We start from the raw sequence: 22227 nt of genomic DNA on the forward strand, positions 1-22227 counted from the left end.
TTAAAGACTAGCATGTAAAGTTTAGCCACCACCTCTTTTCAACATCACTGGGCTACGATGCCATTTTAGGCCACTGTTAGAGAAATAAAATTAGCAGACTTAAAAAAAAGTACTGTATTTTTGCACTATAAGGCGCACCGGATTATAAGGCACACTATCAATAAAGTCTATCTTTTGGCTTATTTTCATACACAAGGCACACTGGATTATAAAGCACATTAAGCAACACTAGTAAGGAACAGGGGTGTCGCCATGTTTTCCTTCTAATTCAGCAGGTCTTGCTGCTGGGTGGTGAGACCTGTAAAGCTAAGCTAAGTAAACAAAACTCTCCTGAAAACTGTTTATTTGGGTGAGTAAAGCACTTCCGTTTACTTACTATTAGCTTACATTTCCAGATTTCCACTAATGGCACCTGACAGCAATACACTGAGGAACCCTGAGTGTTTCAGTAAGCCAGGGCAATATTAGCTAGCGGTTCGTCCAACTTAGCTTGTTTTAACACGGTAAACACGCAAAATACAGTCCGACATACTCGCCTCTGAGCGGCAAAGGAGCTAGCGCTTAGCACAGTTAGCGGGTAATGCTAATACTAATCCAGCAGTGCTAGCCGGTAATTAGCAGCAGGCTACAGCCTGGTAATACTCACCTTTAGACGGCGAAATATCTGATGCTTAGTGTGGTTAGCAGCTAAAGCTAATGCTGCTCCAGTCTCAAGTCTTGGTGTTGGAGAACTAAACTGAAACTCCTGTATAATGCTGTACTTCAGCAAAGTGGCTTTACTGCTCCTTACAACCTGACTGGTAGAATTCATATATAAGGCGCAGCAGATTATAAGACACACTGACACTGATTTTTGGGAAAGTTAACAGATTTTAAGTGCGCCTTATAGTGCGAAAAATACAATAATAATATTTTGAGACAAAAGTTTTACAGTATGGTGTTCTGAGCATAGTCATAATATAAAAAAATAAAGTAATATTCTTAAAGCTCACCTTCCGCGAAAATCCGATTTTTCTTGTTTTTTGTGGAATACAGTAGGTTTCTCCGAGTTGAATGTGTACACCTGCACATTAAACTGTTTTGCAGCCCCCATTGTCTGCAGGAGCTAAGCAAAGAAATCCCCCCTCCCCCCTCCGAAAAGCGGGTGAATTTTGAATTATCTTTCTGCCTATGTAGGCAGAAACTCACAGACCAGCCCACCTTGGCTCGAGAAACTCCCAGAGGCGGAGCTGAAGCGACGCAACATCACCGCTCATCAGTTAGGAGGTGGGAGGCAGTGAGCGGCAGAGCGGTGGAGGGGCGTCGCAGTGCTCCTAGCCAATCAGAGGAGAGATATTTGCATGCTGTTTGCATGTATGAATATTCATGAGCAAAGCTGGAATCCGGTCATTTTGGACACACCCCTAAAACAGTCCATTAAAAAAGAGCTATACAGAGACACCTGAGCACTTTTTTTTTTACAAAAACGGCTCACATGTCATTCATTCATACTAGAGACCACAACTAGACATTTTAAAATGAAAGAAAAAACGACGGAAGGTGACCTTTAAAAGAAAGTTATAATATTGGAAGACAATATATCACTTGTTAAAATGTTATCAGTACCACCCAGCCCTATAATTATATAGCTATTAGTTATAAACAAAAATACACTAGCATTTAGGTATAATAAAAACACTCCTGAATTATAAAACTCTAACACATTTTCAGTGATTTGGTGATTCTCGTGAATATGGCACTGTTGATCCCAACATATTACACAGCACATCCTTCCCTCCAGCGTTCCCGTCCAGTCTTCCGTTGCTGGTTGTGGTCACTTAGCTGGCAGTGCTCACATAGTTTCCAGGGAAATATCCCTCCACCCCGTTCATGACCCCCTCACACCAGCCGTCCTCATTCCTCTTCGTCAGGTAGATCACATCCCCCGCCTGGAAGGCCAAATCACCCTGCTTGCCCGTATCGTAGCTGTACAGTGCCACCACTTGGCAAGAAAAGAGAATTACAGTGAGGTAAATACACATTCATAAGCTTTGGGTTAGTATCTTTTTAGCAATAAAAATAAAATAAAAATAAAATAAAAAATAAAAAACTTGTGTTGACTTTTATAGATATAAGTTACTGTACCTAATTAATATTGTATTGGATTTGTACCTTAAGCATTTTCAAATGCGTATAAAGTATACACTACATGGACAAAAGTGTTGAGACATCTGCTCATTCATTATTTCTTTCTTTTAAATCAAGGGTATTAAAAAATGAGTTAATCCTGCTTTAGTGGGAGTAGCTGTCTCTGTAGTCCAGGGAATTGTCTGCCAGAGTGTGGAGCATTTCTGTGAGAATTTGATTGGTACTTGAAAGTATGTGGACCCCTTAAAATGTTCTACATTTCTGAATAAACGTGTCAGAAAACATCATTGGAAGTCCTTAAAGTAGATAAAGAGGACCCACTTAAACAAAAGAGGCAAAACTATTATACTTGGTCATTTATTTATTGAGGTAAATCACTCAAAATTACATATTTGTAAGAAAAAGTATAAGTATGGGAACCTTTCTTTTCAATATCTGGTGTGAATAGGCCAGTCACAATAAGAATTTTTTGTGGACGATATATCATTCCAGAAATAATTGCAATAAACAATATTATTGTCTTTTTAAGATTTTAATGCATGATATATGTCACTGACATAATGATAATATAATAGTATAACAAAGCAATTCTATCCATTTAAAGACAACCAAAATTAATCATAGATCAGGAAATATATATGTATTTTTTATCTTCACCTACTGCAGTCTACACTGTGTAATAAACACAACAGACAATATCACAATCATCAAATATTATTAGGGTCATGTCCATTTATTGTGCGATAAGTTCATAGTGTAATTATCGTGACAGGCCTAGGTGTGATCCCCTTTTTTGCAGCAATAACTGCAACTAAATACATCCAGTAACTGTTGATCAGTCCTGCACACCGGCTTGGGGCCACTTCAGCCCATTTCTCTGAAGAGAACTGCTTTAACTCTGGGATGTTGTTGGGTTTATTCACATTAATGGCTCACTTCAAGTCCTTCCACAACATTTTGATTCAATTACAGTTAGGAATTTGACTTGGCCATTCCAAAACTATAACTTTATTCTTTTTGTACCATTCTTAGGTGAAACGATTTATGTGCTTAGGGTCGTTGTCTTGCTACATGACCCACCTTCTCTTGAGATTTAGTTCATGCACAGATATCCTAACATTTTCCTTTAGAATTCTCTGACATAACTCAGAATTCATTGTTCCATCAATGAAGGCAAGCTGTTCTGGCCTAGATGCAGAAAAACAGATCCAAACCATGATACTACCACCACCATGTTTTACAGACAGGATCTTATGCTGGAATGCAGTGTTTTCCTTTCTTCAAACAGATCCCTTTTGATTTAAACCAAAAAGTTCTATTGTGATTTCATCAGCCCACAAAACATTCTTACAATAGCTTTCTGGCTTGACCATGTGATATTTAGCAAACTGCACACGAGCAGCAAAGTTCTTTTTGGGGAGCAGTGGCTTTCTACTTGCAACTCTGCCATGCATAATATTGTTGTTCAGTGTTTTTTTATTGATGGTGGACTCATGAACACTAACATTAGTCAATGTGAGTGGGGCCTTCAGTTGCGTAGAAGTTACTCTGGGGTCCTTTGTGACGTCGCTGATTAATATATGCCCTGCTCTTAGAGTGATCTTTGTTGGTCAATGGTAACAATGGCCTTGAATCTTTAGAGATGGTTTTGCAACCTTTTTCAGTCTGATGAGCATCAACAACTCTTTTTCTAAGGCCCCCTCAGAAATCTCCTTTGTTCGTACTATGATAGAATTGTGAAGAGCAGACTTTGATAGATCCCTGTTCTTCTTTAAATAAAACAGGGTGCTCACTTACACTCACAAATATGTAATATTGGATCATGTTCCTCAACAAAATAAATTCACCAACTTGTGATGATAGTTTTGGTGAGGTCAGGAAGTTGGACAATCACCATACCACCTTACCCCCAACTCACTGTCTCATCCTTAAAGTACTGGATGGAGCGACATCATTCTAGAGAACACAGATCCACTGCTCTACAGCCAATAGGTTCATGCCTTTATTTGGCCTGTAAAGGAAGCACAACTGGGAAGCAGAAAGTTTTCCATGTTGGCCTCAAATATGGATGTCAGTGCCAAGCCCCATCAGGGTCAGTGATGGAATCAGAAAGGGGTAAATATAGGCTCCATCTGGGTTGTATACAGTCATATGAAAAAGTTTGGGCACCCCTATTAATGTTAATTATTTTTAGTTCTAAATATTTGTGTGTTTGCAACAGCCATTTCAGTTTGATATATCTAATAACTGATGGACACAGTAATATTTCAGGATTGAAATGAGATTTATTGTACTAACAGAAAATGTGCAATATGCATTCAACCAAAACTTGACCGGTGCAAAAGTATGGGCACCCTTATCATTTTATTGATTTGAATACTCCTAACTACTTTTTACTGACTTACTGAAGCACAAAATTGGTTTGGTAACCTCATTGAGCTTTGAACTTCATAGCCAGGTGTATCCAATCATGAGAAAAGGTATTTAAGGTGGCCAATTGCAAGTTGTTCTCCTATTTGAATCTCCTCTGAAGAGTGGCATCATGGGCTCATCAAAACAACTCTCAAATGATCTAAAAACAAAGATTGTTCAACATAGTTGTTCAGGGGAAGAATACAATAAGCTGTCTCAGAGATTTAACCTGTCAGTTTCCACTGTGAGGAACATAGTAAGGAAATGGAAGACCACAGGGACAGTTCTTGTTAAGCCCAGAAGTGGCAGGCCAAGAAAAATATCAGAAAGGCAGAGAAGAAGAATGGTGAGAACAGTCAAGAACAATCCTCAGACCACCTCCAAAGAGCTGCAGCATCATCTTGCTGCAGATGGTGTCACTGTGCATCGGTCAACAATACAGCGCACTTTGCACAAGGAGAAGCTTTATGGGAGAGTGATGTGAAAGGAGCCATTTCTGCAAAGCATGCAAAAGCACACCTCAGGCGACTCTGTTTGTGGCGTGCTTGCAGAAATGGCTTCTTTCGCATCACTCTCCCATACAGCTTCTCCTTGTGCAAAGTGCGCTGTATTGTTGACCGATGCACAGTGACAGTTAGGAGTATTCAAATCAATAAAATGATAAGGGTGCCCATACTTTTGCACCGGTCAAATTTTGGTTTAATGCATATTGCACATTTTCTGTTAGTACAATAAACCTCATTTCAATCCTGAAATATTACTGTCCATCAGTTATTAGATATATCAAACTGAAATGGCTGTTGCAAACACCCAAATATTTAGAACTAAAAATGATTAAGATTAATAGGGGTGCCCAAAATTTTTCATATGACTGTATTCTGTATATTCTCTGTTTATTAGAACCCATTTGTAAAGCACAATTGTTTTTTTTAAACACATATAGTATACAGACCCACTCAGTGCCCATTTCCACTTGGAACCCACCAAGCCAACTATCCGCCCATGTGAGCCCCACATAAGCATGTTGGCTGGGATGTCACTGCCACTGAGTAATTTAACCATTATCTGAGCAGAACTGTACCTTTCTCCAAGTATTCTGTAGGTGCAGAGGTGTCGTAGTCCACTGGTGGAGGCAGAGGTGGAATGTCATCAAAGCCATCCATGCAGTCCATGAGCACAGGAGGTGGAGGGGCTGGAATCTCCAGGTCTAAAAGCACATTAAAATACACCTAATAACTGAATACTGCTAAACATCACATTAATCCATTAACAAGATAAACTGCTGCTGGCTGAATGGGTGATACTAATGAATGTAGGCCATATACAGTGCTGTGAAAAAAGGGTGATTTCTTTAATTCAGCTTTTTTAACATACTTACATTTGACTATTACATTTGATTAAAGATAAGAGTCAAAATAAAAAGCAGTTTCTAAATAATTATTTATTTTATTACAAGAAAAAAAATCTATTCAAACCAACCTGATTTAATGTGAAAAAGTATTTGCCCCTAAACATAAAAACTTGCAATCGTGCATTTATAACTGGCAATGAGTCTCTCACGTCTCTGTGGTAGAATTTTGGCCCATTTTTCTTTACAGAGTTGTTTAAATTCAGATAGATTGGAGGGTCTTCAAGATCACACCACAGCATCTCAATCAGACATTTACTAGGCCACACCAAAACTTTCATTTTGTTTTTTGAGACATTCTGAGGAGCACTTGATAGTGTGCTTCAGGTCATTGTCCTGCTGCAGAACCCAAATATGCATGAGCTTATGGTCACAGCTGGATATTCTCCTTCAGCATTTTTTGGTAGAAAGCAGAATTCATGGTTCCAGCAATTACAGCAAGTTGTCAATGTCATAAAGCAACAAAGCAGGCCCAGGTCATCACACCACCACCACCATGTTTGTCTTTTAGTATGATGGTATCATGTGTTCTTCAGATTGGGGCATAATGTTAGGGGGGGGGGGGGGGGGGGAGGGCAAAAACTTTGTTTGGATATATTTTTTCCCTTAGAAATGAAGTCATCATTTAAAAACTCTTTGTTTTGTACTTACTAAGGTTTAATAATCTTGTTTAATAAATGTATGACAAAAAAAAACAAAAACAAAATCTGAAGAAATCTGTAAGGGGGGATACTTTTTTCGCAGCACTGTATGTAGATGGTAATATGTATATATTTTCATGGTTGTGACATCACAACCATTATGAGTACAAACAAACTGAACTACGGCAACCCTTCTGTTTCAAAAATAGCAAAAATAATTTGTGTTAGTATGACATGGACCCTTTAAACATATCCTGATGACAAACCTTAAACAGATCCTTTCTTTCTGTTTCTCTTATTTGCAAAATTAACAGCATCAGAGCTCAGAAAAGAGGAAGATGAGGAGCAGAAAGAAGAAGCAGAAGCCTAAACTCACCCAGGTGCTGTAGGCGGGCGGGGATCCGGGACAGCGCACTCAGAGCGGCAGGCGGAGCCATAGGAGGAGGATATGGAGGGGGTGGGGGGATCATGACTGACAGGTGATTGTAGATAAATTGACCAATCATGCGGTGCATTATTATCAGTTCTTATCCCTCTAGGGATGCACCAATATAACATTTTTGGCTGAAACCAAAAAGCAGCAAAATGAAACTTATGGCTATTAATAACAGCTCTTTGGGTGTAAAACTGGATCGTGAGATCACAATTTCGTTCCACCTCATGTACCACATGTGATGCGAATGACAATAAAATCTCCTTGAATCCTTGAAGAATGAATATATTTATTTTATTTTCATTTATTCAGCCAAAACACCATATGTTTTTTTTTTTCTTTACAATTTTTGGTCATGTAATTTCAGCAGCCAGTTATTCGGTGCATCCCTACATTTCTCTTAATTTACTATAATACAGCTAATCCTACAGTCAATACTTTAAATAAATACTCTAAATACTACTAATCAGGTGTGCACTATGCTATCCACTATCCAAAGCATGTGGACACAGGTTCATCTAGCGTTTTACTTGACATCTGGGGTAATAATAAATATACTGTTCTCCTTTGCTGCAGAAAGAGGTTCTACACCTCTGGCAAGTCTTTACAATCGATGCTCCAACATTGCTATGAGGATTGCTATTGATTGTATTCAGCCACACAAGAGCATCAAAGTAACTATTGGGAAATGGGCTTGATGACTTTAGGCTCATGTGTGTCTGTTCACATCTCAGTAGTTTACACTTGTAACTGCATTACTGCCACAATTTTAATTAGAAACCCTAAAACAGAACCCCATTCATTAGAACAAATAACAGGAGTTAGGAGTTACTAAACCTCTAGTACAGAGTGTTGAAGCAGCTGGATATATATTCATTAAAAGGGGTGTCTGGTAAATTTTGGACATATAGACCAAAAGGAGGCTGTGATTTACATCCTCCTTAATAACCAGTTAATCTAAATATCCAAATATATTTGTGTTAAAATAATAATCTGTTATATTTCTACTGAAATTGGTGATAACAAGTAATGTACCATATTTTTCGGACTATAAAGCACGTTTAATTTTCACAAAAATCGACAGTGCACCTTGTAATCCGGTGCGCTTTATGTATGACTTCTAGGTATTAAGGTATAAGGGAGCAGTAAAGCTGCTGAAGTACAGCATAATAAGGCTGAGCTTTCAATGAAGTTCCTCTAGCACTAAGGCTAAGTGCAGCAAAATTACCATTCGGCGCTAACCGCAGTGATAATGCTTTAGCCGTAATTGGTCTGTAGTTGGTCTGCAGTCTGCGTGTTTGCAATGTTAAAACAAGCTACATGGGATGAACCGCTAGCTGATAGCGCCCTGGGTTACCAAAACACTCAACAGTTTCTCAGTCTAACACTATCAGGCGACATTTACGTCCCACTAGCGCTGCGGTTAGTGGCTAAAGCTAATGCTGTTGCACCCAGCCTTAGTGCTGGAGAAACTTCCCTAAAAAACTCACCCAAATATTGGAAATCTAAGCTTACTGTAAATAAATGGAAACGCTTTACTGATCCAAATAAACAGTTTTCAGGAAAGAAATCTGTGTAGATTAACATTCAGCACTTGTTTGAGTTTTACAATAATGCGTCTATCAGAAAATAGACGCATTATTGATACTAGCTTATAAACCAGTGTGCCTTATAGTCTGTAATACTATACTGTACACAGTATTTTCCTCATACATTTATTAGAAGTAGTGTCCACAAACATTTAAACATTACAGAGTATTAGATATTCTAAACTATTGTTTTGGGTTAGTTGTGAACTAGCTAGCTCTAATCGGGCTATCTGGGTCTTACGTGAGTGTGTGGTGGGCAGGTAGAGAGAGTGTGTGTAGAGGCGAGTGGCGGGGCCCCGGCGGAGCCTCAGAGAGAGGGAGCGAGAGCTGGGGGGCAGACGGGTTCTGGAGCGACGAGAGCGACGAGCTGAACAGCAGCACACAAAAAGAAACACATCAGCTTACACACACACACACACACACACACACACACACAGACTTCATCTTAAACACACACCAGGGAAACCGACTGCCAGCAAAGTTTGCAGACACCTTGATTTTCTACATTTATTTAATATAGTGCATGTTATAATAACTAACCATTAAGAAGCATAATCAGTTTTATTTAGAGCAGGGTTCATACAGTTTTTATCCAATACATTTCCATGACTTTTCCGTGACTTCATGGCAAATTTTCTTGACCATATGATCTTTAAAATATCAGTGCAGACACGGACAATAAAACCAAAACTTATCAACTCTAATCCAAATTGATTACAGTAGGCCTAAAGTTAATTTGATAAATTTGTCAGATCCTGAGAGCTCCATCGTGTAGGGCTAAATTACTTAACTAATTCTAGCTTAAAATAGCTTTTCTCCGTCAATAAATGGAAACACAAAGATTTGTAGATTACAAATTTCCATGCCTTTTCCACAACTTATTCAGGCCTGAAAATTGACTTTTCCAGTTTTTTCATGACCGTACAAACCCTGTAGAGAATATCAATCTCACAAATTGTCGTGGGTAGAGGAACTATGACCTTAAGCACATCAAAGTTGTTTCAAAGAAGACACATTGAGGAATATTACAATTGTTACTTGTTTTTTTCCCCCAAAAACTAATAAAGTTTTTTTTTTTTTTTAAACAAATGTTTTTAAAATGCAGCTTTACAGAGACTCATAAGGAGAGTATGACAACTCTTATGAGTGAGCACCACACTGATAGTGGCAACAGTGGCAAGAAAAAACTTCATCATACTGAGAGGAACCAAAACTCAATCAGAGGAACCCATCCTCCTCTGGTCGATCCGGACAGTAGAGACATGTAGAGATTAATGGGTATATGTTTAGTGTTAATGTTAAAGAGATAATGGGGAGCTATAGCTAATGCAGAAACAGGTTATGAATCAACATCTGGACACAACAGGAGAAACGGCATCTCGATACATGAAAAATAATCTGTACTTGATATTGGAACACCCTCACTTTTTACATTTTACAAATAACCATCTTTTGTCCGAGAAGATGGGATAAGTCAAGCTTTTGACATGCAGTGTATCATTAAAAACACACCTCCACACACACAAACACACACACACACACACCAAGCAAGCTTTAGCAAGCATCACAGAAAATAAGAAAGATCAGGCAATATAGCAACAAATACGGCTGTGCCATATCTTATCGTACGCGATAATATCAGCAACATTTTTGGATATCATGGACGATATTATACCCTGAAATAATGTGCCATTTCACTCACCACTAATTATCACATCAGGGTACTACTTTTTTTGTTGTTTTAATAAAAGAAAAATTCACACTGTTCTCATTTCCTATTATATATCTACTAGAGACAGATTATATCTGTCCATTATCATTTATTTTACTATTATTCATATCATGACATTCTATTTTTTAATATCTCAGTTAGGGGTGTGACATATCATATTGTATGCAAGAGTAAAATGTATATATATTTTTTTAATTTAGTGTTTTGTCATATCGCCAAGATTATCATTATCGCAAAAATGCCATAAAAAATATCGTGATATTATTTTAGGGCCATATCACCCACTCTTAGCAACAAACATCAAATTTTATTGCAATTTTATTACTTAATTTATTCCTTACTCTGTGATAATAAAAAAAAGAAAAGCAAAATGACTTAATAAATAAGGAAAGGTTACACTGTATTAAAACTACAATATTACAACAATAATGGGTAAAAAATTGAAAATAATTAATGGAATGCAGTATATCATGTTCACATCTGTAGTGTACAAGTTATACACAAAAAACAAGTTATGAACATGACAAGTTATGAACTTTTGGATGGTATTGTGTGTTGTCTTATTTAGAGTGGTTGGTGTGAGTGAGGATTTGTGTACCTTCTCCATTCTCCACTCCAGGCAGAGGTGGAGGAGCTGGGAGCGGCAGGCCGTCACTCTCTGGAGGAGGGAGGAGATCAGCTGGAGCTTCTGGAGGAGGCAAGCTGATTTCCTCTGGCACTAAACACACACACACACACACACACACACACACACACAGAAAGGGTTAAACAGTTAAACACTAACTCTTAATGTGACTGCCTTCATTTTTGGGCTACTGAGTGCACCTGAATGTAAGCCACACCCACTAAAAAGTGCAAATAGTGCAAATACACACCACACCTGACTATAAGTTTTCCACATGACAGGATATATTTACACAGAAAGATGTTACAGAATTTTTTTATTAAATAGGCTACGTACACAAATAACGCTACGTACCACGAACAGTGCTGCAACATGGCTGGTTAAAAAAATACAGTCTTTTTTTTTTCTTTTATAATTTTATTTCTAATTTTTCCCATTTTCTCCCCAATTTACACAGCCAATTACCCAACCCACTCATTAGGACTCCCCCTATCACTAGTGATGCCCCAACACACCAGGAGGGTGAAGACTAGCACATGCTTCCTCCGATACATGTGAAGTCAGACACCGATTCTTTTCGAGCTGCTGCTGACGCAGCATTGCCAAGCAGCATCACAGCGCGCTTGGAGGACAGTGCCTGAAATATTTCAACTGAAATATTTCAGGTCTTTTATTGTTTTAATACTGATGATTTTGGCATGCAGCTCATGAAAACCCCAAATTCCTGTCTCACAAAATTAGCATATCATGAAAAGGTTCTCTAAACGAGCTGTTAACCTAATCATCTGAATCAACAAATTAACTCTAAACACCTGCAAAAGATTCCTGAGGCTTTTAAAAACTCCCAGTCTGGTTCATTACTCAAAACTGCAATCATGGGTAAGACTGTCGGCCTGACTGCTGTCCAGAAGGCCATCATTGACACCCTCAAGCAAGAGGGTAAGACACAGAACGAAATTTCTGAACGAATAGGCTGTTCCCAGAGTGCTGTATCAAGGCACCTCAGTGGGAATTCTCTGGGAAGGAAAAAGTGTGGCAGAAAACGCTGCACAACGAGAAGAGGTGACCGGACCCTGAGGAAGATTGTGGAGAAGGGCCGATTCCAGAGCTTGGGGGACCTGCGGAAGCAGTGGACTGAGTCTGGAGTAGAAACATCCAGAGCCACCGTGCACAGGCGTGTGCAGGAAATGGGCTACAGGTGCCGCATTCCCCAGGTCAAGCCACTTTGAACCAGAAACAGCGGCAGAAGCACCTGACCTGGGCTACAGAGAAGCAGCACTGAACTGTTGCTCAATTTTTGCATGTCATTCAGAAATCAAGCTGCCAGAGTCTGGAGGAAGACTGGGGAGAAGGAAATACCAAAATGCCTGAAGTCCAGTGTCAAGTACCCACAGTCAGTGATGGTCTGGGAGCCATGTCAGCTGCTGGTGTTGGTCCACTGTGTTTTATCAAGGGCAGGGTCAATGCAGCTAGCTATCAGGAGATTTTGGAGAACTTCATGTTTCCATCTGCTTTATGGAGATAAAGATTTCATTTTTCAGCAGGACCTGGCACCTGGTCACAGTGCCAAAACCACTGGTAAATGGTTTACTGACCATGGTATTACTGTGCTCAATTGGCCTGCCAACTCTCCTGACCTGAACCCCATAGAGAATCTGTGGGATATTGTGAGGAGAAAGACCCAACACTCTGGATGAGCTTAAGGCCGCTATCGAAGCATCCTGGGCCTCCATAACACCTCAGCAGTGCCACAGGCTGATTGCCTCCATGCCACGCCGCATTGAAGCAGTCATTTCTATTGAGTGCATAACTGAACATAATTATTTGAAGGTTGACTTTTTTTGTATTAAAAACACTTTTCTTTTATTGGTCGGATGAAATATGCAATTTTTTTTTATTTTTGTTTTTTCTTTACTTTTTTGCCAAAATCATCAATATTAAAATAATAAAAGACTTGAACTACTTCAGTTGTGTGTAATGAATCTAAAATATATGAAAGTCTAATGTTTATCAGTACATTACAGAAAATAATGAACTTTATCCCAATATGCACATTTTTTGAGAAGGACCTGCACAGTGTCCAGAATTTGGCGTGAAAGCATCGCTACCGGTGGCCTAGCCTATATTGTGCTCCTCCATGTCAGGAGAGCATGCAGTGCTTGGCAGAGGTTGTGCTGTACTCTTAATCATGCAGCAGTCCAGCTTTTCGAAACCTGTTGCTGATAATGGATTTTTTGACACTGCTCCAGGATCAGGATTCACTGGCAGACTTGAGCAAAAGTTGCTTTTCGCATGCAGACAGTTTTGGTAAATAACTTCTTGCTGCTTTATCATCCAAGCCTTCCACTTATCTCAGATGAAAATTTTTATTAATTTATAATAACTAGAATAACTGGAAATAAATGCAATAATCAATAATAATGTCATATTATCACCACATTTTATGCCACTAATATAATAATATTAGCATAATAATAGAATAACAATTATTAAGAATATCACACTGTATTAAAATTAGAATATAAAAATGCTTAAATATCCTACATCAAAGTTTTTTAAGCAAACATTTTAAACAAAAAGGCAAACTGAGGCTAGCATTAATGATTAAGGATATGGCTAATTATTTTATTTTATGTATAATTGTTAATTGTTGTATGATTTAAAAAAAATAATTATTGTGACAGGCCAATGCAAAGATATTCCCATGCTGATTCTGTTCTGCTCCTCTGATCAGCTGCTAGTTTATTACACTAGATGGTGCTGTTGATCTTTTTTCCCATAACCGGAACTAAGAGAAAGTCTAGCCATGAGGGTTGCCAGGTTTGTGATTTTCCTTCCAATAAAATGCAGTCATGGGTAAATAAGAGATTTTTGTAGTTTTCTTTCTAAACCTACCACAATTGCCAAAAAGTTTTTTACATTTTGATTGCAAAAGAACCATATTGTCACTGTCCAATGAAAAACAACTCTTTGGTGATTTGATCACACAAACACTTCCTTACACTATGTTTCTTGATGAATGGATTAATAGAAATTCTCCAAAATTATTTGGGATAAACTCTTTTTACACTGACATTAATTAAAAGTACTCTCATCTAAAGCTGCTGTACATTTTTTTTATTAGCAACGATACACATCATACATGTTCTGGGCACTAATGGAATTTCGCCTCCAACTTTAACCCATCCATGCAGTGATTACACATACACACACACACACACACACACACACACACACACTAGTGAGTTTTGAGAGAAAACATGCCCAGAGCAGTAGGGGGTAAGGGTCCAACAGTGATGGCAGGCCAAACTTGGGTATTGAACCCACAACCTTGTAATCGATGGCCTGGTGCTCTAACTGCTAATTGAGCTTACAAATTTGAACTTTATTACCTTTAAAGTGTTTAGTATACTGCACAGCAACAGTAGAGCTACTTTGTTAAACTTGGCAACCCTGCTAGTCATTGACTCAATAGACAGTTATTAAATGTTGGGTATTCTCAGTGTTGAAACTATGTAGAGTAAAATGCTAAATTTTGTGGAAAACCCCTTGCTGTGCGAAGTCAGTGTAGTTTTCTTGATTTGGCAACATGATTTTTGAGGTGTTCCAATAAAGAAAGGTTAGTAAGATGGGTAATATCATCTGTGACTTCAATGTAACGTTGTTTACTTTAGATTTAAAGTGGCAGTCCATATTATTATTTTGTTTCTAAACTGAAAGCAGAAGCATTTCTGAGTGGAGAAGGGATAAAATATTGTGTTGAAGGGTACCAGTGTGCTGGAACAACCATCCCTGCTAAGCCTAATATAGTCCTTCTAAAAACTGTGGTGTCGGGTCGCTTTTTGCGGGACTTCTTCTGGCCACTTTACGCGTCTTTTCATACCTACGTCACACGTACAGCCTCTAAAAGAGGATCCGGCTCAGTTTTACTGGCCGTGTGCAACTGGTGGAGCATTGGAGACTTTAGAAGGTGAAAAAAACTCAAAGCTCAGTAGTTCATTCACTCATAGTAAAGCCATAGTAAAAAAGTGTGTAGTTGAAGTAAAGTTTCTGACTGAGCTCTCTCTCTCTCTCTCACTGAACATAACCTGGAATCGGATTCATCCATTCTGAAAGGAGAACACATCATGAAAATGTACTTTTTACTGTTAACACCACGCCTCCAGCGAGGCTCTCACCTGTCTCCAGTGGTGGGGCAGGGGGAGGTGGGGGAATGCCACTCTGGTCTACAGGGATAGGGCTCTCCTCTCCAGGCGGCAGGGGTGGGGGTGGCAGGAGGTCGCAGGAGTCCATCAGAGGCGGTGGGGGTGGGGGTGGAGGAGCACCCGGTGCAGACTCTGCCTCTTTCTCGCCCTCCAGTGGTGGGGGTGGGGGTGTGGACACCTCATCCAGCAGAGTGGTGATGATGTCAGAATCAGGGGCTGGCCAGTTAGGCACCACTGGTGGGGCCACTGCCTTTCCGAAGCTGGACCTGAGAGAAGACAGGAATAAGAGGCTCTAGAATTGTAAACTGTATTAATTTTGTATAGAATAGAATTGTAATAATTCAAGACATTTAAAAGTAAGGAGTGAGTTTTTTGCCAAAAAAAAAAAAATATGTCCGCAATCAAAATTTTAAAAATCAAAAAATTGTATGTTGCAAATTCAAAAGAGAAAAAAATATAAAGCAAATATATATTTTATATATACTTAGTTACTTTATTATCCTTTGCAGTTATTTGAAAATTAATTCAGTTTGGATATTGTCGGTCATTGCTTTTATTTGTGGGTTTTTGTGATTTTTCTGCGGATTTTTTTGGATATAGCTCACTACTTTACTAAGTATGTAACTTATTAATTCACTGACTAGTTAACTCACTAGCTTACTGACTAGGTAACTCACTACTTCACTAAGTATGTAAATCACTAGCTTACTGACTAGGTAACTCACTACTTCACTAAGTATGTTAATCACTAATTCACTGACTAGTTAATTCACTAGCTTTCTGACTAGGTAACTCACTACTTCACTAAGTATGTAAATCACTAATTCACTAACTATTTAACTCACTAATTCACTGATTAGGTAACCAGCTAACTCACACTGACTAGGTAACTATCATACTTTGCACATGAACATTTAGCACACCTCGCTAACGTGAGCTTTTTAATGGAGTGAAACACTTGCTTAGAGAATAAATATAACATTAAGTATAATGTTTGTATGAAATACAATTGTAAAAGTATTCACTGCTGCTGTGCTGTGTGTTTAGAAGAACGCTTGAAGCTGGAGGGATAGGCGTGGTCAGTCTCAGACAAGGGTTCAGGGTACCAGCAGTCAGTCCAAAACCAGCTGACCAATGGAGATTTAAGTGGAACGCCATCTTCTTAGGAGAGATACCAGACGCAAAAGTCACTAACAGAAAAATCCCCAAAAATCCACAGAAAATTCACAAAAACACAAAAATAAAAGCAAAGACTGACAAAATTCAAACTGAAATAATTTTCAAAACAGAGCTGTACAACAGGCTAATTCCAAATCCCCAAAACTGTTACATCACAGTTTTGACTTAAGCCCACTAGAGACAGCTCTAATCATAGCTGGAGAAATGATAAAACATAAAGCCACCCTCAAGAGAATAGGATGTTGTTGATACTGGAGAGCAACCCATCACCTACAGACTCTGCATGTTATTAAAATATGGTTGCTGTGGGAACCAAACTTCGTGACCACGGCTTTTACTCTGTCAGTGTCTACACGCAAAAAAAAAATGGGAATGGGAAAAAACAGGAATCTTCTTTAGACTAAAAGCTAATACAAAGTGATGCTAGTTTTCACCATTTCATCTCATCTTATCGCTGAAAACAAAATGGTCTCCCTCAGCTGAATCAAACTGGATCTGGATACACATCAGAGGGGAAAGCACTGGCTTATTTTTTCACCAGTAAGACACAAGAAAGCCAATTCAGTGGAGTGAGTGGGGGCTTGGCTAAAAGCTAACTGGCTAAAATTTCTTTAGCATGGTAACAGCACATCACAATGAGAAGACTCAATGAGAGAACAGCAGCATTCTCTGGAAAAAAAACTAGAAATAATCACAAACAAAGACAAGTTTGATGTTTGAAGTTATCTAGTCATTATCTAGTCATTAGGCTAAATAAGCTAACTCATAGAGTGGGGTAAAATCTTTTTTGCCCTCTTCATGATTTCTAATTTTTTTGTAAGTTTATCACTCTTAAATGTTTCATATCATCAAACAAATTGAAATATTAGTCAAAGACTAATAACTAGTTGGGCCACCCTTAGCAGCAACAACTGCAATCAAAAGTTTGCAAAAACATGCAAAGAGGCTTTCTCAGCACTGTGGAGGAATTTTGCTTCACTCTTCTTTACAGAATTATTGTAACTCCACCACATTGGAGGGTTTTTGAGAATTAACTGCCTTTTTTAGGGTCATGCCACAGCATCTCAACATCCGAACATTCTTCTTCAGGAGTTACTGTTAGACAGTGGAATTCATGGTTCCATTTTTCACAGCAAGTCTTCCAGGTCCTGAAGCAGCAAAACAGCCCCAGACCATCACACTACCACCACCATGTTTTACTGTAGGTATAATGTTCTTTTTCTGGAATGAGATTTATTTTTACACCAGATGTGATGGGACACAATCCTTTAAAAAAAAAAATACAACTTTTGTCTTGTCAGTGCACAGAGTACTTTCTCAAAAGTCATGGGAATCATCAAGATTTTTTCTGGCAAAATTAAGACAAGCCTTAATGTTCTTTTTGCTCAGCAGTGGTTTTGGTCTTGGCACATTTTTGCCCTGGCACATGCTTCTGACCTTAACTGAACCATATGAGGCCTGCAGTTCTTAGGATGTTTTTGCGGGGTCTTTTGTGACCTCTTGGATGAGTCGTTGCTGCGCTTTTGGGGTAATTGTGGTCGGCCAGCCACTTTTGGAAAGGTTTGTCACTGTTCCACATTTTCACAATTTGTGGAACGTTTTCCAGACTGATAGAGCCCATTTTTTTCTTTCTCATTTGTTCCTGAATTTCTTTGGATATTGGCATGATGTCTAGCTTTTGAGGTTCTTTTGGTCTAATTTGCTTTGTCACGCAGGTCCTATTTAAGTGATTTCTTGATTGGGAACAGGTGTGACAGTAATCAGGTTTGGGTGTGGCAAGAGAAACTGAACTCAGGTGTGATAAACCACAGTTAAGTTATGTTTTAACTGGGAAGCAAACATTTTTTCACATAGGGCCATATAGCTTTGAAATTGTTCTGCCTTAATAGTATAAAGCTTTATTTAAATTTTTCACTTGTGTTGTCTTTGGTTAACCTAGTATGATGCTGGTCAACACAGGCATCTGTTAGCTCAAGTATCAGAGCTGTGTCACTGCACTTTCCTCTGAGAGAGCTGTGGTTACACAGTCATGCGTTGACGCAGTGGCCGTTTGGAAAGAGGTGGTGGCTGGTTTCACAAGTATCGGAAGAAGCATGTGCTAGTTTTTACTCTCCTGGTGTTGGTGGCATTGCTAGTAATAGCGGGAGTTATTATAAGTGGGGTAAATTGAGGAGAACTGGGTAAAATTTAGGACTGTCTATGTTAAAGCAGTAATGGGCGCTGTTAATTTGGAATCAGTAAAACGTTACTATTTTTTTAAAAGTTAATTAAGGCACCGAATTATCTGCCCGCCGCTAACACTCCGGTTAAGAATTCCAGCTCAGACCCGGTCAGAGAGCTTTGTTTGGTTTCTCTCTCTCTTTTTCTCTTTCTCTGTTTCTCTCTCTTGTTTCTGAGCCAAATAGTGAGCTGGGTAGAATTTTGTTTTGTCTCTCACTTTCTCTCTCTGCGACTGTTTCTCTTCGTCTCTCCCTCCCTCTTTCTCTCGTTTCTCCGCCAAATAGAGAGCTTTAGGGCAGGAGGTAGGACACTCGGACACGCTCTGGTGCTATTCCACTTATTCACTAATTCATAAATGAACTAATGCAGCACTTATACACACTCCGTGAAAATTTAGCCTGAAAGAGTCTGTTAAAGGGAAAAGTATATACATCACTGAATACTGGCCGTTACAAATTTCCCCCAGGCCATTTAAATGGTCATCCCTGAGTTTTTTACACTCAGCAAATTAAGTTTGAATTCAGAAATCCTCACAACCAAGCTGAGACATTTACAGTCCAATTTATCATGCATTATTTATTCCAGAATCCTACGTTGATTTTATCTCCCCTCAAACATACAAGTATATACTATTATTTTAATTGACACCACTAATATGAATATAATTGCATTTTACATTTCTTACATTCATTCTTTTATTTACATTTAAATATCCACTGTAAAAAATGTCTCTGTCTGAAGAAAAACAAATGCGATTAGAAATGAGAAATAAGCAGAGAACGTGTTTTTACATATTTTGGTGTGCTTGGATTTTCCCTGTATGAGAACTAACCTAACCAATGGGGAACTTCTCAAGTTTACAAGCTAACTGATTTGAACCAGAGTACAACAGCCCAAAAAGATGTAAAAAAAATACCCTTAGTTGTAGAAAAGCTTTCTGTTTTCCAGTGTTATTTAGTGAACTGTTCTTACGTGACAGATTTATCATTGAGCGAGGTCTGGGATGCTCCACGGGATAAAGTGGGGGCCACTGGACACTGCACAGGCTCTGCAGGACGACTGTTTCTGCTGCAAGAACACAGACGAACACACACAAACACACACACAGAGTGAGGAAACGGCAGTGTGAAGAAGCGTGCATGAGACCCGTTCTTTTGTTCTAACCTCTAATGGTATCTCTGTATAGAAACACTTCTCTATTCACAGCCAGTTCAAACAGAAACTCTAAACTGTGAATAAAGGTTTCTTAAAGTCACTGTGAGCGGAGCGTGCAGAGGAAGTGGTTTCAGCAAAACTAAATGAACTTCCTGATAAAGACACATTCTTGTAGAACCGATCAAAGCGGTGAAAGCTGGGAGGTTTATTTTGTGCATTAGACACTTACTCACTTCCGCTTCACACCCAGACCCAAATGCATCAAATATGTTGATAAACTAAACAGAGCGTGCTTAGTTAATAAATCTATACCTCATCTGTAGAGAGTGCACAGGGTCACTGTTTGTTTTAGCATACTGACACTGAAATTCTGAGTAGAAAGGGCCCAAAGGTTTTTATTCGCTATCCAGTCTATATACAGCTCTGGAAAAAAAAGAGACCACTTAAAACTGATGAGTTTCTTTGATTTTACCAAATTGAAAACCTCTGGAATATAATCAAGAGGAAGATGGATGACCACAAGCCATCAAACCAAGCTGAACTGCTTGAATTTTTGCACTAGGAGTAAAGGCATAAAGTTATCCAAAAGCAGTGTGTCAGACTGGTGGAGGAGAACATGCCAAGATGAATGAAAACTGTGATTAAAAACCAGGGTTTTTAAACTGTATGAATATGCACTTGTTTTCTTTGCATTATTTGAGGTCTGAAAGCTTTGCATCTTTTTTTCTTATTTCAGTTATTTCTCATTTTCTGCAAATAAATATTTACGCTTGGTGTGATTTGCTTGGGCAAGTGTGAACACAGAAATTGCACGTGGATGTGGTGCAAAATTGCTGGTGGAGGAGAACATGCCAAGATGCATGAAAACTGTGATTAAAAACCACATATTGATTTCTGAACTCTTCAAACTTTATGAAAATGAACTTATTTCAGTTAGTTCTCATTTTCTGCAAATATTTTTTTCCCTTGGTGTGATTTGTTTGTTTGCTCTAAATGATAAAATGCTCTAAATGATAATATTTTTATTTGGAATTTGGCAGAAATGTTGTCTGTAGTTTATAGAATAAAACAACAATGCTCATTTTACTCAAACATAAACCTATAAATAGCAAAATCAGAGAAACCGATTCAGAAACTGAAGTGGTTTCTTATTTTTTCCAGAGCTGTATATAGAAAATTGGCTGCGAAAACAGTTGCACAAAAACAACAACACACCTATACCTACTGTATACACCAGGTGTGTCCAGTCTTATCTGAAGAGGGCCGGTGTGGCTGCAGATTTGTTTTTATTCAAGTAGAAGCGTGAGTCATTAGTTGTTTGAAGACTGAGTAACTGATTAAACTGATTAAAGTTAAATCAGGTGTGCTGCTCATGGGTTAGAATGGAAAACCCACAGCCACATTGGCCCGTTGATTGGACACATACTCATACTTGTGCCCATCCATACCCAAATATACCAGTTTATAGTCATGTCAGAGAGTGTTTACACCCCTGAGAGTATTTCTCCAAGAAAATGATTGCAATTACACATGTTTATTTCCTTTGTGTGTATTTGAACAACTCAAGAAACAGAGAAAAAAAATCAAAATGAATAGAATTTAATGTAAAACTCCAAAAACAGGCCAGAAAAATTATTGGAACCCTCAAATTAATATCTGTTTGCACACATTGTTCAACCATAAATAAACTTCTTACACCTCTTATCTAGAATTTTTAAACCATTTTTTTTTCTCTAATTGCTCCAGGTCTCATATTTAAAGGGTTAAGATTTCTCCACAGGTAATTAATATGATTTAGATACAGACTCATTGCTTGACACTTCAGAACAGGCCAATTCTTTCCATCCATCTCTAGGTGCTTTTTGAAGTATGTTTTAGGGTCATTGTCCTGTTGGAAGACCCATGGGCTAGGATGCAAAGCCATCTTTCTGACAGTGTGACCCAAAATCCTTTGGTAATGTTCAGATTTTATGATGCCTTGCACACAGTCAAGGCACCCAGAACCAGAGGCAGCAAAACAACCTCAAAACTTAATTGAACCTCCACCATATTTGAATGTAGATACTGTGTTCTTTTCTTTGTAGGCCTCATTCCATTTTTGATAAACAATAGAATGATGTGCTTTAACGAAAAGCTTACTCACATTCTTTTTTGGCAAACTGCAGTCTAGCTTTTTATGTCTCTGTGTCAGCAGTGGGGTCCTCCTGGATCTCCTACGGTAATGTTTCATTTCTTTCAAATCTTAAAAGTGCATCAGAGCTGACGCTGATGCACCCTGAGCCTGCAGGACAGCTTGAATTTTTTTTACACACACCTGTTGTGTGAGTTTAAATGAGCATCACATGCTTGAAAAGAAGTTATTTATCCACAATTCTGAAAAGGGGCCAATAATTTAAGGATAATAATTTTTGGAGTTTTAAGTGAAAATATGTTAAAAGTGCTTGTTTTCTCTGCTATTTTAGTTTGGTCTAATATATACAAAGGGAATAAACCTGTGCATA

General features: G+C 38.5%; 1 protein-coding gene across 2 annotated transcripts in view; it reads right to left on the bottom strand.

The window, feature by feature from the left end:
- Nucleotides 1–1552: 1552 nt before the first annotated feature.
- Nucleotides 1553–22227, bottom strand: part of abi3a (ABI family, member 3a) — a 36722-nt gene continuing 16047 nt past the window's right edge. The window contains exons 5-11 of one of the 2 annotated variants that reach the window (XM_022672022.2): nucleotides 19544–19639; nucleotides 15146–15438; nucleotides 10941–11060; nucleotides 8852–8977; nucleotides 6965–7060; nucleotides 5621–5746; nucleotides 1553–1981 (exon numbers count right to left, since the gene is read on the bottom strand). In XM_022672022.2, the coding sequence (XP_022527743.2) occupies nucleotides 1818–1981; nucleotides 5621–5746; nucleotides 6965–7060; nucleotides 8852–8977; nucleotides 10941–11060; nucleotides 15146–15438; nucleotides 19544–19639 (1021 nt within the window). In that variant the 3' untranslated portion in view covers nucleotides 1553–1817. The remainder of the gene's footprint in view (nucleotides 1982–5620; nucleotides 5747–6964; nucleotides 7061–8851; nucleotides 8978–10940; nucleotides 11061–15145; nucleotides 15439–19543; nucleotides 19640–22227) is intronic. The other variant, XM_022672029.2, reaches the window with a different exon arrangement.

Source organism: Astyanax mexicanus, chromosome 19 (genome assembly GCF_023375975.1).
Source record: "Astyanax mexicanus isolate ESR-SI-001 chromosome 19, AstMex3_surface, whole genome shotgun sequence".
NCBI classification, from domain to species: Eukaryota; Metazoa; Chordata; class Actinopteri; order Characiformes; family Acestrorhamphidae; genus Astyanax; species Astyanax mexicanus.